This window comes from Prionailurus viverrinus, chromosome E1 (assembly GCF_022837055.1).
Source record: "Prionailurus viverrinus isolate Anna chromosome E1, UM_Priviv_1.0, whole genome shotgun sequence".
Lineage (NCBI taxonomy): Eukaryota > Metazoa > Chordata > Mammalia > Carnivora > Felidae > Prionailurus > Prionailurus viverrinus.
The window spans coordinates 34,255,298-34,270,715 of record NC_062574.1 but is presented as its reverse complement, the minus strand read 5'-3'; the positions used below and the strand labels follow the sequence as shown (position 1 = coordinate 34,270,715).

Here is a 15,418-nt window from a genome sequence, read left to right as displayed (position 1 = left end):
AACATTTGTTTTGCTGTTCTCTTTAATGTTGCTGTTGCCACGTATGTATTTCACAAAGTGACACTACTATCCACATTATGTAAAGCAAATTATCTACTTTACACCACGATAAAAGTATCTAAGATTCTACTTAGCTTGGTTCAGAGGGTCAGCATGCCACCACATAAGGGCTGAACACTTATGCTTTCAGGAAAGAAAACTAGCAAATTAATGAACTCAAGCTTTATTTTATATTTCTACCACTGAGTTCATTAGCTCAGGCTTGATCAAGATCCTTTATTGGCCGTGAACAAATGAAAATTCACTTGGGTTTCCACAGCAAGAACTCAAGGTCACTTGTCCACATGCTGTTATTTAAAAGTAAAGTGCTAACTTAACAAAATGTTTAGCATAAACAAAATTTCATTCATTCATTTTCCAAATTCTCTTTTCTTTTTGTACATAGTCAGTAGCAGACAGAACCTTTAAATATAAATTAAACTTGTAGAAAGGTACAAAAACGTACGGGAGAGAATCACAAATAATTGAATAAAAAGGAAGAGGATCAAAAGGAACGAACGAACCTACTGTCAGATAAAATTTTTAACATAATTCTGAATTACAACATATACTCTCTAAGAATCTACTTGCTAAAAAGAATATCTTGCAAAGGGGTTTCCATGATATATCATGTATTCCAGCCCACAATACTATGTTTCTAATAGTTCTTTTTTTGTTTTTCTGATTTTACCCTTGAGGACAAAACACAACTGGAAGAAAGATCCCTCCTTTTCTGAATTATCAGGTCAGACCACAAAGATTTAAGTCACATGCACGATGGATGCTTTGTGTTACACTGAACCACATGACATTGCCAATACACATGATATACAACAAAACCAGCACTGGATATGGTTCAACTTAACATGAAAATTGGAGGAGACTAGTACTTTTCCCTATTCAAATAATTTCAAATTGTAATTTCTTTATAGGACGCGTTTACTTGTACAATTTCTACAAGTTATTTCTAGGTACTAATAAGTATCATTTAAAAATTAGCACTTTTATGACAATGTATAAAAAAAAAAGATCTTCTAAAGGTAAGATGCTTAGGTGTTACTGTACCTTCAGATTTAAACAATGACAATGCATTTCAGTACAAGGTGAGAAATTCCATACTCACATGTTTAAAGCAGGTAACTGGAGCTGCTATAAAGCTATTGCTGTTGATGTAGTTACCCCAGCTGAAGCCTTCCATGGAGACTGCTGCTGAAAAAAAATAAATTTAGATATATTACAATGCTCAAATCTTTTATTTATGAGAAAATGTGAAATGACATAAAACTAACGTATCATTTGGATCACCTGGGTGGTTCAAGTGAGTTAACGGTCTCTTGGTTTTGGCTCAGGTCACAATCTCACGGAGAGATTGAGCCCCATGTTGGGTTCTGCGTGCAGCACAGAGCCTTCCTGGGATTGTTCTTTCTCCCTTTCTGTCTGCCCCTCCCCTGTTCTCTCTCTCTCTCTCAAAATAAATAAGTAAACTTAGAGAAAAAATAACATCATCTTGAAAGTTTTCTTTTCTCCTACAAAATTTTAAGAACTTTTCTAAATAAACATGAACTTTCACATAGATCATATTTGAAAACTAATATTAGCTTAAGTCTTCCATGTTCTAAGCAGCAAAGAACAGCTGAGCTCAGAACTGTTCAGAATAAGAAACACTACCATGGCTGCTTTTGGGTTTTTATTCCCATGTAGCTTTTACTGTGCATCTCAATGAGACTTCTTTTTTTTTTTTTTTTTGAAGTGTTTTTTTGGGGGGCACCTGGGTGGCTCAGTTGGTTAACCATTTGACTCTTGATTTTGGCTTAGGTGATGATCTCAGGGTCATGAGATGGGAGTCCTGCAAAGGGCTCTGTGCTGGGCATGGAGTTAACTTAAGATTCTTAAGATTCTTTCTCTCCCTTTCTCCATGTCTTTTTTTATAAAGTTTTATAAAAGTTTATTTATTTATTTTTGAGAGCGAGCACGAGCGAACATGAGTGAGGGAGCAGCAGAAAGAGAGAGAGAGAGAGGAGGGAGAGAGAGAGAGAGAGAGAGAGAATCCCAAGCAGGCTCTGCACTGTCAGCGGAGAGCACAACATAGGGCTTGATCCCACGAACCATGAGATCACAACCTGAGCTGAAATCAAGAGTCAGACACTTAACTGACTGAGCCACCCAGGCTTCCCCAAAATTTTAAGTAATCTCTACACCCAATGTGGGGGTCGAACTCATGATCCTGAGACGAATAGTTGCCACTCTTCTGACTAAGGCAGCCAGGTGCCCCTTTCAGTGAGATTTCTCTCCAGTATCTGCCACTAATACCTTACCTTCACTAGGGTTTTTCACTGCTTCAGTCCCTACTATACTTCCTTGCTTCTGCCTTCCTGTTAAGAATCTTCTATCAGGGGCCCTAGATGGCTTAGTCAGTTAAGTGTCCAGCTCTTGGCTTTGGCTCAGATCATATCTCGTGGTTTGTGAATTTGAGGCCCCTGGCAGGTGCCGCACTGATAGCACAAAGCCTGCTTGGGATTCTCACTCTCTGCCCCTCCCCGACTTGTGCTCTCTCTCCCTCTCTCTCTCTCTCTCTCTCTCAAAATAAACTTAAAAAAATCTATTAGAAATGATCCTTTCTCAATCTCTTCCTTTTATGACTCTCACCTCCCCACTACCTTTGAAGCCCGCTAAACATCCTATCATTTTGCTTATTATCTCCATAATGCTCCCCACCAGCCACAGCATAGAAGTGGAACACAGAAAATAACCAAATAAAAAATGTTTGTGAAATTATTTAAAAAAAAATTTTTTTTGATGTTTATTTATTTTTGAGAGAGAGGGCTAGCGAGCAGGGGAAGGGCAGAGAGAGAGGAGAGAGAGAATCCCAAGCAGGCTCTGTGTTGTCAGCATGGAGTCTGATGTGGGGATTGATCTCACAAACTGTGACATCTTGACCTAGGCTGAAAGCAAGAGCCAGACGCTCAACAACTGACTGTGCCACTCAGGCACCCCAGAATTATTTTTTTATTTATTTTTGAGAGAGGGTGTGAGCAGGGGAGGGGCAGCAAGAGAGGGAGACACAGGATCTGAAACAGGCTCCAGGCTCCGAGCTGCTGGCACAGAGCCTGACGCAGGGCTCGAACTCACTAACCATGAGATCATGACCGGAGCCAAAGCTGGATGCGTAACCAACTGAGCCACCTAGGCGCCCCCCCCAATAAAATACGTTAAGGATATTGCCACAAGCACTGTGAAACTGTCAACAAAATTACTCTCTTCTAGAATTATTCGTGTATTGGGGCGCCTGGGTGGCGCAGTCGGTTAAGCGTCCGACTTCAGCCAGGTCACGATCTCGCGGTCCGTGAGTTCAAACCCCACGGCAGGCTCTGGGCTGATGGCTCAGAGCCTGGAGCCTGTTTCCGATTCTGTGTGTCCCTCTCTCTCTGCCCCTCCCCCGTTCATGCTCTGTCTCTCTCTGTCCCAAAAATAAATAAAACGTTGAAAAAAAAATTTAGAATTATTCGTGTATTTATTTATTTTTATGAAGTTTATTTGAAAGAGAGAGAGACAAGGCGAGCAGGGGTAAGGCAGAGAGAGAGAGAGAGAGAGAGAGAGACAGAGAGAGAAAACCAAGCAGGCTCTGAGCTGCCAGCGCAGAGCCCACTGTGGGGCTTGAACTCTGAAATCGTAAGGTCATGACCTGAGCCGAAATCAAGAGTTGGATGCCTAACCGACTAAGCCACCCAGGTACCCCTAGAATAAATTACTGAAACCAAAACCATCATCAAGAAGCCTAATACCATAATGTACTAGTAGGACAGAGAAATAGCTTAGTTAACAAAATCCAAAATTTAAATGTTGACTAAAACTAGGTGAATCATTATCAAACATTTCACTTCTACTATATTCACCAATATTACCTGCTTTAGTCTTTGCTTGATTTTGCAAGGTAGCTTGATACTGAGCATATGCAGCTAGTTTAGCAACTAAAGGTTGTTTCTGAAGAACTTTTGCTTTCTTTGTTGGAGGCTTACCCTAAAACAAGAAGAGTTAAGTAAATAGGATTCTTTTTCATTCATCCCCCTCCACCGAAAAAATTAACTTGATCGCATACTACTCATTCTGCTTAAGTAAACATCAAGGGTTTAGAAAATTATTAAAGCAGAGGAAACATACAAGGAATTTTAACATGAGAATTGTTTTTTGGAGTTCTGCTACAATGTAGACATCTATTATGGGTAGCAGAGCTGGCACAGACTAAAACAGCAATATGCAAATTAATATGTTAATAAAAAATTATATCCCATAAGATGTTAAAATATAGGCTGTGGTGGATACTTGATTCCTTCTTATACTAGATAAAACCAGTGGTTATTCACTCATGCAGGTTGCCAAGCATTGCTATTTATATGGTAAGAGAAGATAATTTAATGTTTAAAGAGCAAGTGACTGAGGTTTATACCTTTAGTGCTAACGCAAAAGATCAATGACAAAATGATCATGGGCCAAATTCACAGTGTGACAAACTGCCATCCATTTGGGTACAGACCACTGCTCAGGATCTTAGGTACTGTCTATCTGAAATATAGAAATACATCTAAGTGATGTATTTCCTTAATTTGGGGAATTTTTATAAATCCTTTCAGTGCTATGTAAGGATCACAATCAATTACAGGCGAATAAGAAAAATGTGATCACTCAAATAAAATATATTACAAAAATCAGTTAAATGCCTTAAAAACACTGTTTATATGCTACAGTAGTTAACAACTTAGTCAAATGGTCGAATCTCCATTTTGTATTGTAGGCATTGATATACATTTAAAGAAAGATGATTTTCTTTTTATACCATGAACGTTTTCAAAAAGGTTAGTTGGATTAACCAAACACAATCGTTCAAGGTATCAAACAGGCTGTGCTCAAAAGTACAAAGCAGATATGATGGAGAAGTAGAACCACAGGGTATATCATTTCCCCCCAAATGCTGCATTGATTCTACCTTGATGTTAACTCAAAAGGAAACCAGGGGGGAAAATGGCTTCAATTTCTGTATATAACAAGGCGTTTATTATATTTATACTTATTTAGAAAAAGGGTGTTTTTAATTCACTTACACAGTTTCATCGTTTACTTTGGATAGTATGCCTTGTCTATTATAATAGCTGTTGAATTTTACAGGCTGAACAAACTTTGGGGATCACATATTTCTGAAAAAATGTGGGGTATAAAATGGTAACTGGCCAACTGGGTAGAAGTGGAGTGCAGTGAATCACAATCCAATGACAGATAAACAGTGAAAGCCATAGAAATAACAGATATAAAGAATAAGAAGGTTTCTGTACCGTTACCTGAAGTCTGGCCAAAATGCTTGCCTTCTTGGAGTTTGACGAATAGCTTCTTGAACATGAAACACTACAGAAACGCTTTGTTTTGGAGTAAAAAGCATCTCGCACACCAACCATCCCACACATTTCGCAGGTAGCTAATTAATAGAACAAAAACAATGGTGTTATTACGATCATGTAATAAAACCAATTTTTATCTAACAGTTTAATAATTACTTAAGTGTTAATTTAAATATTTGCCTTCTAACAGAAAATTTCTTCTGTTATACAAACGACAGAAAAGCCCACACAAAAGTTAGAGAAAATACTGGTATGATGCCATGGCCACGGCTCCAGAGGGTCTGACCGCAGCTCAAGGTTTAACAGAGGGTCTAAGCCCACAAACAAAATAAATCAGATTCAACTTAAATTTCCTTAGTGCTCACTGTGTGCCAGGCATTTTCCTATACATTAAGAGCTCCAGCTTTTGAAAGGATTATAAACAAAAGAGGAAAAGAAGTGCAATGCAGCTAAGGAGTAACACAAAGGGCAAGGTAAAAAGAGCCAAGTCTTGGAAAAATGTTAAGGGTCATACAAAGATTCTTTCGTTATGTTCAGAGGACAAGGAGGAAAGGAGAGGGTCAAAGCCTGAGGTAGATGCTTGATTACTCACTGAGAACAGAGGAAAACAAAACCCTATTAATGTGCCTCTTTTGTAAATTAGCATAATAGACAATGATCTGAAAGGCAGAATTAGAAGAAGGGTCACAAGAACTGAAGTTCAGAATAGGTAAACAGATATATACGTGGGACTGGGACTGCTAGGTCATGACAGTTCTATTTTTAATTTTTTGGGGAACTGCCATATGGTGTTCCATAACGGATATACCAATTTACATTCCCACCAGCAGTATATAAGAGTTCCCTTTTTTCCACATCCTTACCAACATTATCTCTTATCTTTTTGATAATAGCAATCATAATAGGTGTAAGGTGGTATCTCATTGTGGTTTTGATGGGTATTTCCCTGATGATCAGTGTTGTGGAACACCTTTTCATGTACCTGTAGGCCAACTGTATGTCCTTAGGAAAAATGTCTATTCAGGTCCTTCGTCCATTTTTCACTTAGATTATTTGTTTTTTTGCTACTGAGTTGTAGGAGGTCTTTATCAGATATGGTTTGCAGATACTTTTTCCCATTCTGTAGGTTGGCTTTTCAATTTATTGTTTCCATTGCCGCGCAGACCTCTTTAGTTTGATGTAGGCCCATTTGTTTTTGTTCTCTTATCCAAGGAATCACTACAAGACCAGTGTCAAAAAGCTTTCTCCTATGTTTTCTTCTAGTTTTATATTTCTAGGTTTTACACTGAAGTCTAATCCATTTTTTAAATTCTTTTTGTTCTTTTTAAAGTTTATTTACTTTGAGAGAGAGGGGAGAGAATCCCAAGCAGGCTCTGCACTGTCAGCGCAGAGCCCAATGTGGGGCTCAAACCCACAAACCAGATCATGACCTGAGCTGAAACCAAGAGTTGGCCCTTAACCAACTAAGCCACCCAGGTGCCCCTAAGTCTAATCCATTTTAAGTTAATTTTTGTTGAGTGGTGTAAGACAAGGATCCATTTTCATTCTTTTGCATGTGCATATCCAGTTTTGCCAACACCCTTCATTAAAGAGACTGTCCTTGCCCTATTCTGCATTCTTGGTGCCCTTGTCAAAAATTAGTTGACTGTAAATCAGTATCTTGAACAGATATCTGAATTCTCATGTTCACTGCAGCATTAGTCACAAGAGCCAAGAAAATGCAAACACTTAAATGTCCTTTGATAGCTGAATGGATGCATAAAGTGTGGTATATATATACATATATGAAGTATTATTCATTGTAGTGGAATATTATGCATCCACAAAAAAGAAGGAAATCCTGGCACTGTGACAACACGGTTGAACCTGGAGGGCAGGGCATATGCTAAGTGAAATACCGTATGGGATCATTTTCATGTGGAATCCTTAAAAAAAAAAAAAAAAAAAAAAAGCCGATTTCATAGAAACAGAAAATAGAATGGTGATTACCAGGGATTGGGGGGAGGGGGACAGGTAGGTCAAAGGGTACGACATTTTAGTTATAAGAAGAGTAAATTATGAGACTCTAACATACAGCATGGTAACTATAGTTAATAATACTGTACTGCATACTGGGAAGTTGCTAAGAGTAGATACTGTGTTCTTCCCCACCACCACAACACAAAGAGTTAACTATGTGAAACCATGGGTATTATTTCTCTCAATCTTGGTAATCATCCCACAACGTATATCAAATCATCACACTGTATATGTTAAACATATGCAACTATCTTTGTCAATTATTCCTGAGAAGAATTAGGAAAAAACAAAAAACAAAAAATAAAATACCAGAAAGTAACAGAGCGAAAAACTGCTGGAGTGGGCTCAAATCTCCACCCAAACAGTTAAACTTAGAAGGGCTTATAGTTTTAACCAGTACTTATAAATCTATTGAGAAATCATGAAAGAAAGGTACCACAGGATTAGAGATGAAGAAAGGGTGTTTAAGGAGAGAAAAAACGGAATGGTTTTCTGTCAAAAAAGTTACAGGGGTGCCTGGGTGGCTCAGTCGGTTGAGCATCCAATTCTTGATTTCGGCTCAGGTCATGACTTCAGGGTTCATGAGATGGAGCCCCTGCGTTGAGTTCTGTGTGGATAGTACGGAGGCTACTTGGGTTTCTCTCTCTCTCTCTCTCTCTCTCTCTCTCTCTCTCTGCCCCAACTCTGCTGGCACACACGTCCTCTCTCTCTCAAAATAAATAAGCATTTAAAAAAAAGGAGGGGCTCCTGGGTGGCTCAGTCTGTTGAGCGTCCGACTTCGGCTCAGGTCAAGATCTCACGGTCTGTGAGTTTGAGCCCCGCGTCGGGCTCTGTGCTGACAGCTCAGAGCCTGGAGCCTGTTTCAGATTCTGTGTCTCCCTCTCTCTCTCTGCCCCTCCCCCGCTATTGCTGTGTCTCTTTCTGTCAAAAATAAGTAAGCATTAAAAAAAAAGTTTAAAAAAAAGGAGAAAGAGTTATAGAACAGATTAAAAAGGTCTGTGACCATCTAGCTAAAGAAGCTGTGACCCAAAGGGGATAGTGAATCTTTGGCAAGAATTATACATATCAAAGTATACTTCCTGTGAGTAGGATGTAAGCACCACCAGCGCAGGGACTATTCTATATTGTTTTATCTCTGTATCTCTAGTATTTAAAACAGAGCCTGGCACATATAAAGCTTCAATAAACCTTATTTCCTTTTGTTATAATATTACTGGACTGGTATAACTAAACCATGGCAAGAGTATACAATCAACCCTTGAACAACAGGGGTTTTGAACTGCATGGGTCCATCTGTATGTGGGTTTTTTCCAATAAATAAGATACAGTGTTGTAAATGTGTTTTCCCTCTTACGATTTTCCTAAAAATATTTTTTCTTTACCTTACTCTATTGTAAGAATAGATTAAATAATACAAAAAACAAAATATCATGTGTTAATCAACTATTAGTGTTACCAACAGTGGGCTATTAGTAATTAAGTTTTTGTTTATTTATTTTGAGAGAGAGAGAGAGAGAGAGAGAGAGAGAGAGAGGGAGAGGGAGAGAGAACCCCAAGGAGGTTCCACGCTCTGTGCTAACTCAAATGCCATGCTAGATCTCATGACTGTGAGATCATGACCTGAGCAGAAATCAAGGGTCAGACACCTTTCTAAAAAATATTATTTATTTATTTTGAGATAGAGAGCACAAGCAAGGGAGGGGCAGAGAGAAAGGGAGAGAGAGAATCAGCACAGAGCCTGATGCAGGGCATGAACTTACAAACCATCAGACCATAACTTGAGCTGAAATCAAGAGTTGGATGCTTAAAGGGCTGAGCCACCCAGGTGCCCCTAGTAATTAAGTTTTTGGGGAGTCAGAAGTTACACATAGATTTTCAACTGCATGGGAGACTGGCATTCCTATGTTGTTTGAGGGTCAACCATATATTAATAGGAGTTAATATGGGTTTTTTTTAAATTTTTTTTTTTTAGGAGTTAAAACATTTGATAAAATCTCTCATGCAGCTTTGTCAATAAAGATTGAGAAATTTAAGGTCCTGATAAGTGAGTAGAAATTTTTGTTTTTTTTAATGTTTATTTATTTATTTATTTATTTAGAGAGCAGGGGAGGGGCAGAGAAAGAGGGAGACAGAAAATCCCAAGCAGGCCCAGCAGTGTCAGCACAGAGCCCAACGTGGGGCTCAAACCCATGAACCATGAGATCATCACCTGTGCTGAAACCAAGAGTCGGACTCTTAATCAGCTGAGCCACCCTGGTGTCCCAAGGAATTTTTTTTCTTTTAAAGTTTATTTATTTATTTACTTTTCAGTAATCTCTACATGCAACTTGGGGCTTGAACTCACGACCCTGAGATCAAGAGGTGCACGCTCTTTCAAGTGAGTCAGCCAGGTGCCCCAATAATGGGAAGTATTTTGACACAGCCTACAAGATTCTGTACCAGGCCCTGTGCTGTTCAACTTTTTAAGACTAGAATACCTCCAGGGCATTATTATCAAATCTGCAAATGACATAAAACTAGAAGATTATATAACACAACCTTCAATGTTAAATGATAGAATTAGAAGTAAACAATTTCTAAGAAGATCAAAATTCAGTAAGAAAAAGGTTACATGGGATAATTTAAAGTTTTAAAAAATCCACTGCAGCTGGAAAGGGGCTGGAACTTAGCAGGTCTCAAAAGGAAAGCCCCCGGAAGATTCTTGTCTCCAAATCCAGAGCCTGTCCTGTTGCGGACTGAGGAGGTGCCTAATTCTCACCAGATACCTGCCACACTCAGGGACAGGCTCCCAAAACAGCACAGTGTGTAGCTCAACCAGTGTCCACAGGGGAAACCTCTGCAGCCACACCTGCTGTCCATCATCCTGGTGGACGGGCCCCGGGACGTCCACACCAGTTTTCTGCCCTCAGACTGCATCAGCCAGGCCTCTTAACCTGGCTTTGGGCTGCTGAGGTTCTAGGACAGTTATTCCAGCACGGATCACCTCCACTCCACTTCCTTTCATCAAGAGAGCCATTAAGAGAAACGTACAGCTGATTTCATCTATCAGGTCCACCTATAGACCCAACTTGGGAGTAAGCTTGAAATCACTCCTGGGACCTCTTCAGGGCCCAAATCATTTTTCAATTTTTACAATCAGAATGTTATCATGGCAGACTCACTCCTGAATCTAAGTGGTATCAAACAAGGCTGGCTCCTGTTCTCATTCAGCATTCCCAGGCATCCATGGTGTAACTGCAGCCCCAGCTGGAGTTTTTGGGGATACTTTCTCTTATCCTTGTCCTCCGGCCACCCTGCCTAGCAGGTACCCACATCCCAACTGTACAGATGGAAAAACAGGCTCAGTGAGTTAGAGGCCTGCCCAAAGCCAAAAACTTAACTCCAAATCTTCCTGATCCACCTTCTTTCCCCTCTTCCCTAGTCTTTGCGATGTCCTTGGAAATGACCTTGTCTGGCTCCCAAGTGAAGTGGGAGCATGTCCTTCCACTTTTGCCAATAGGAAGCCTCTCTGCTGACAGCAAGTACCAGATGCCTGGATCCTGAAAGAGGCCCTCGGTGAGCACTGACTGATTTAAAAATAAGCTTTCGGACACTGCATGCCCAAAGATGGTTGTACCACCAGATCTTTCATCTCTCTGCAATGTTTCGTTTGGACAATCACTTACGTGCCTGCCACATCTGAATGGCTCAGCATGATTCCTTCAAAGTCCTACTTCCCAATCTTTGCTAGTATAGTTCCCTTCTTCCACAGGGTTCTCCCACAGCTTCCACCTTTGTCCTTCAAAGCCAGCTCAAATCTGCCTCCCTGTGAAGCCCTCCCAGATTAGAATTCATCACCTGCCCTTCATGTTCCCATAGCCCTTGCTCGTGCCTCTCCTAAGGTATTATTCAAATCAACCTCATATCGTTTATTAAAAAATAAAAAGTCGGAGCATCTGGCTGGCTCAGTCGGTGCAGCACGTGACTCTTGATCTTGGGGTTGTGAGTCTGAGTCCCATGTTGGGTGTAGAAATTACTCACAAATAAAATATCTTTTAAAAAGTCAACTGCTAACAGACAAGACTGGTTTAACTGGTTTAGTGGTGAATCTGTAGTAAAGACTAAAGGGTTTCAGTTATACATGAAATCAGTATTACTTTCAAAAAAGTTAAAGCAATTCTGTGGCCTACCTGCTGCCCTAATTACACAGGTGACCAGCTGCCCTTATTACACAGGTGACTAGCCATTTGCCTGAGGTGCTTCCCAGGATATGGGATTTTCAATCCTAAAAACAGGACAGTCTTGGGCAAGTCATGTAAGCTGTCACTCCAGCACCATGAAATCTGAAGCATGCCCAGAGGAAAGTGAGCAGGCTATTGATGAATTAAAATCATTGTGACACTATGACAGATCGCTGAAGCAATTAGGGTCACTTGGGACTGTTCTAGTGTGAACAGTTATCATCATAACAAGGATTAGAATTCTTCTCTGTACCTTTAAGAGGCAAAATTAAGACCCAAAGACAAAATTCAGAACAAGGATAATTTTGGTTCAATACGAAGAATAATCTGGTAACTAGAGATACCCTATCATTGGAAGTGTTAAAATAGAAAACTTCTTATAAGGAATTTTTGTAGAGGAGAGAAACTCATTCTGCAAGTGTATCAGCTCTATAAGCCTGTGATCCTACACACTTTCAGGTACATTGGGATTTATTACCTAATTACTGAATTTACGTCCACATTGTGTTTCTCAACAGCCTTTTGTTTTTATTTTGCTCTACTTGCTTTCTGCCAGAACACGGCAGGTAGGCAAGATAGATCAAATGGAAATCTAGTGATCTCATCTACAACTGTAAGTTTCAGACTGCGTTTCTTTTTCCCTTGAAAAATTCCAAGGAAGGGAAATGAAAGAAGAAATGAAATCAGAACATGTCCTCCAATATGAAGCTGCATAACAGTGAAAGGCGGTATACTCACCCATGCCAGATTTGCCATCCGGGTATGTGTAGACTTGTCCATTGTTTTTGATAATTGGGAGGTTAGAAGGTAAAGGAGCAACTTCTTCTTCACTCTCCTCGGAGCTGGAGCTGCTACTTGTGTCCTCACTGCAGCTATCATAACCGTCAAACATCCCGAAAGAGTCTCTTCTTTTCCTTTCAGGGCGTGAAGAATGTTCAGTCTTAAAAGTAGAAAAAATCAATAATACATGACACAGCACAGATACACAACCACCACCCCAAAGAATTTAGTTCAAATTGTGATGATATTTGGAAAACGAAGACCTAGCCCTGACAAATGATAATTTTATTTTGTAACAAAATGTTTGTTTCAAAATGGAGCCTTTCCTTTCTACAGGGTGCAAATTTATCAGCCACCATGTTAGCTAATAAGAATACCAATGACAACAATAAACACGGAACACAATCAGAGGATCACCATGTAATTCAAATTCAAATAGTAATTGCTATAAACTAGGTAGGTCACTTCTCTATAGAAAGAATCAGAGGGGTGCCTGGGTGGCTCAGTTGGTTAAGTGTCTTGGGTCATGATCTCACAGTTCATGGGATTGAGCCCTGTGCTGACAGCTCAGAGTCTGGAGCTTGCTTCACCCTCTATGTCTCCCTCTCTCTCTGCTCCTCCCCCGCTTGCTCGTGCGCGTTCTCATGCTCTCTCTCTCAAAGAAATGAATAAACATCAAAAAAATTTTTTAAAAATTAGATGATTTTTTTAAGTTGTTGTGAAATACACATAACAAACAGATGGTTTCTTAATTTACCTTTCATCTCTAAAAGTGTAGATTTTTATTATAATTTAGAGCATCCAGGAAATATATAGATGCTTTTAAAAATCGCTGTGAAGAGTTCTGGAGTGATTAATTGGGAATTTTTAATTTTAGAGAATTTTTAGATATTAACTATTTCAAATATTAGAGAAGATAACATTTGTACATTTGCAGTCTTATCTCATTTTTTTCTTTAGCATAAACAATGGTTAAAAAAACTCCAAGTATCTCAAGCTAAACATTATTTCCTTTTCAAAAGAAAAACTGCAAAGACACTACATCATCTTCAGTGAGTGATACATGTTTGCTCTTCTGAAAGATATGCGCTCTCTCAAGCTGCCTAAATCCCCAAAAAGTAACACTGCCAACTCAACCTGTCCTGAAATAAATTGCAAAACTTCAAGTTTAGGGAGAAGAAACTAAAAAGAAAATAGGAAATAATAAAGAGGAAAAAAATCTCCAGAAAAAAGAATCTATAAGGAAACAGGATCAATGCAGGGAGCAAAAGAAAACTTAAAAAAAAAAAAAAAAAAAAAAAGATAATATGCGATGGGGCAACTAGAGTAAAAATTATCAGCTGAGAATCCGCGATGGGACAACTACAGTAAAAATTATCAGCTGAGGGGCGCCTGGGTGGTGCAGTCGGTTGGGCATCCGACTTCAGCCAGGTCACTATCTCACGGTCCGTGAGTTCGAGCCCCGCGTCAGGCTCTGGGCTGATGGCCCAGAGTCTGGAGCCTGTTTCCGATTCTGTGTCTCCCTCTTTCTCTGCCCCTCCCCCGTTCATGCTCTCTCTCTGTCCCAAAAATAAATAAATGTTGAAAAAAAAAATAAAAAAAAAAAATTATCAGCTGAGAATCCGCGATGGGACAACTAGAGTAAAAATTATCAGCTGAGAATCCGCGATGGGACAACTAGAGTAAAAATTATCAGCTGGCACCTTTCAATGTTTTGCTTCAGTTAGTATTTTTTGGTATCATTTTACACTTTATGCACAATGTCTCTTCTGGCTAGGGTAACTTCCTCCCATGACCAATACAAAGCTGAAATCTGTTGTGTAAAGTTTGACAAAATAAAACCATCCAAATGCATCTCTTAGTTTGAGAAGAGTAAGCTGTCTTTTTCAGAAGTGCAGTTACGAAACATTTGCACTAAAGTGGACAACTGATTTTTCACTTGAATCAAGTATAACTATGAAAGCAACAAAAGTAGTTCCTTAATCCACACAATGGAAATATTTTATGCCCACATGAATACTATCTTTTAAGAAGTCCCCTCATGAGGCTCTATGCGTGTTCTAATGCTGTTGCCACAACCTCCAACTTCTTACAGTATTTTTCCTTTAGACCCAATTTTAAAAAGAAAACCCTACTGTTTCTGGCTACTTTGTAATTAATCCGTTTCCCTCAACAGTTTTCCCTAGCTTGACTACCCATCTTATTTAACAAATTTGGTTCTGAATAACTTGCAGGTATTAAAAAAAAAAAAATCAAATGTGTTTTCAGGGTGCCTGAGGAGCTCACTTGGTTAAGCATTCGACTCTTGATTTCAGCTCAGGTCAAGATCTCATGGTTTGTGAATTCGAGCTGCAAACTGATGACAGCACAGAGCCTGCTTCGGATTCTCTCTCTCCCTTTTCCTGCCCTTCTCCCAATTTTGTGTGCTCTCTTTCTCAAAATAAATAAACTTATAAAAAAAAAAAATCAAATGTATGTTCAAAGAACCAAAATCGGCTACCACTGGATTTCAAAAGAATAAAATTTTGAAGGTGATGCCAAAAGTCAAGTCTAGCAACATTCTGAACTGATAAGGTGATAAGGAATGGGAGAGTCCTTGTCTGAATGAAGTGTGGTGCCAAGAGCTCGGAATTCTGATAGCCCTAAGTCTGAGTCCTGGTTTTGCCATTTATTAGCTGTCAACACTGGGCAAATTATGAGTTTCTTCTCTTACTCATTCAACATTCAACAACTATCAAGCATCTGTGTGTCTCACAGTAGCAGAGGCTACAGATCGAGTGGTGTACAGAGCAGACAAGATGCATGCTTTTCACCAAGGTGACAGTTTACTGGCAGGAGGAACCCAAGTTAGACCATGTGAAGGCAGAGTCAAACTGAGACAGGAGTCGTCGACTCATGTTCAGTGGTGAGGAAAGGCATTGGTGAGTTAAGACCTCGAGGCCAAAAAGGGCAGCTGGAATGTTCTAGGCAAAG

The 15,418-nt window shown here is 39.5% G+C and overlaps 1 protein-coding gene across 15 annotated transcripts in view; it reads right to left on the bottom strand.

Annotated features, from left to right (window-relative positions):
• Positions 1–15,418, bottom strand: part of MBTD1 (mbt domain containing 1) — a 72,029-nt gene that overhangs the window by 30,756 nt on the left and 25,855 nt on the right. For 9 of the 15 annotated variants that reach the window (XR_007147065.1, XM_047833970.1, XM_047833971.1 and 6 more), the window contains 4 exons: positions 12,404–12,605; positions 5,364–5,503; positions 3,942–4,056; positions 1,163–1,248 (listed from right to left, as the gene is read on the bottom strand). Coding sequence is in view for 14 of the 15 variants with exons in the window: in XM_047833963.1 (XP_047689919.1) it covers positions 1,163–1,248; positions 3,942–4,056; positions 5,364–5,503; positions 12,404–12,605 (543 nt within the window). In the remaining variant the exon portion in view is untranslated. Of the gene's footprint in view, positions 1–1,162; positions 1,249–3,941; positions 4,057–4,483; positions 4,600–5,363; positions 5,504–12,403; positions 12,606–15,418 lie in introns of those variants that run through there. The other 6 variants (XM_047833966.1, XM_047833974.1, XM_047833964.1 and 3 more) reach the window with 5 other exon arrangements.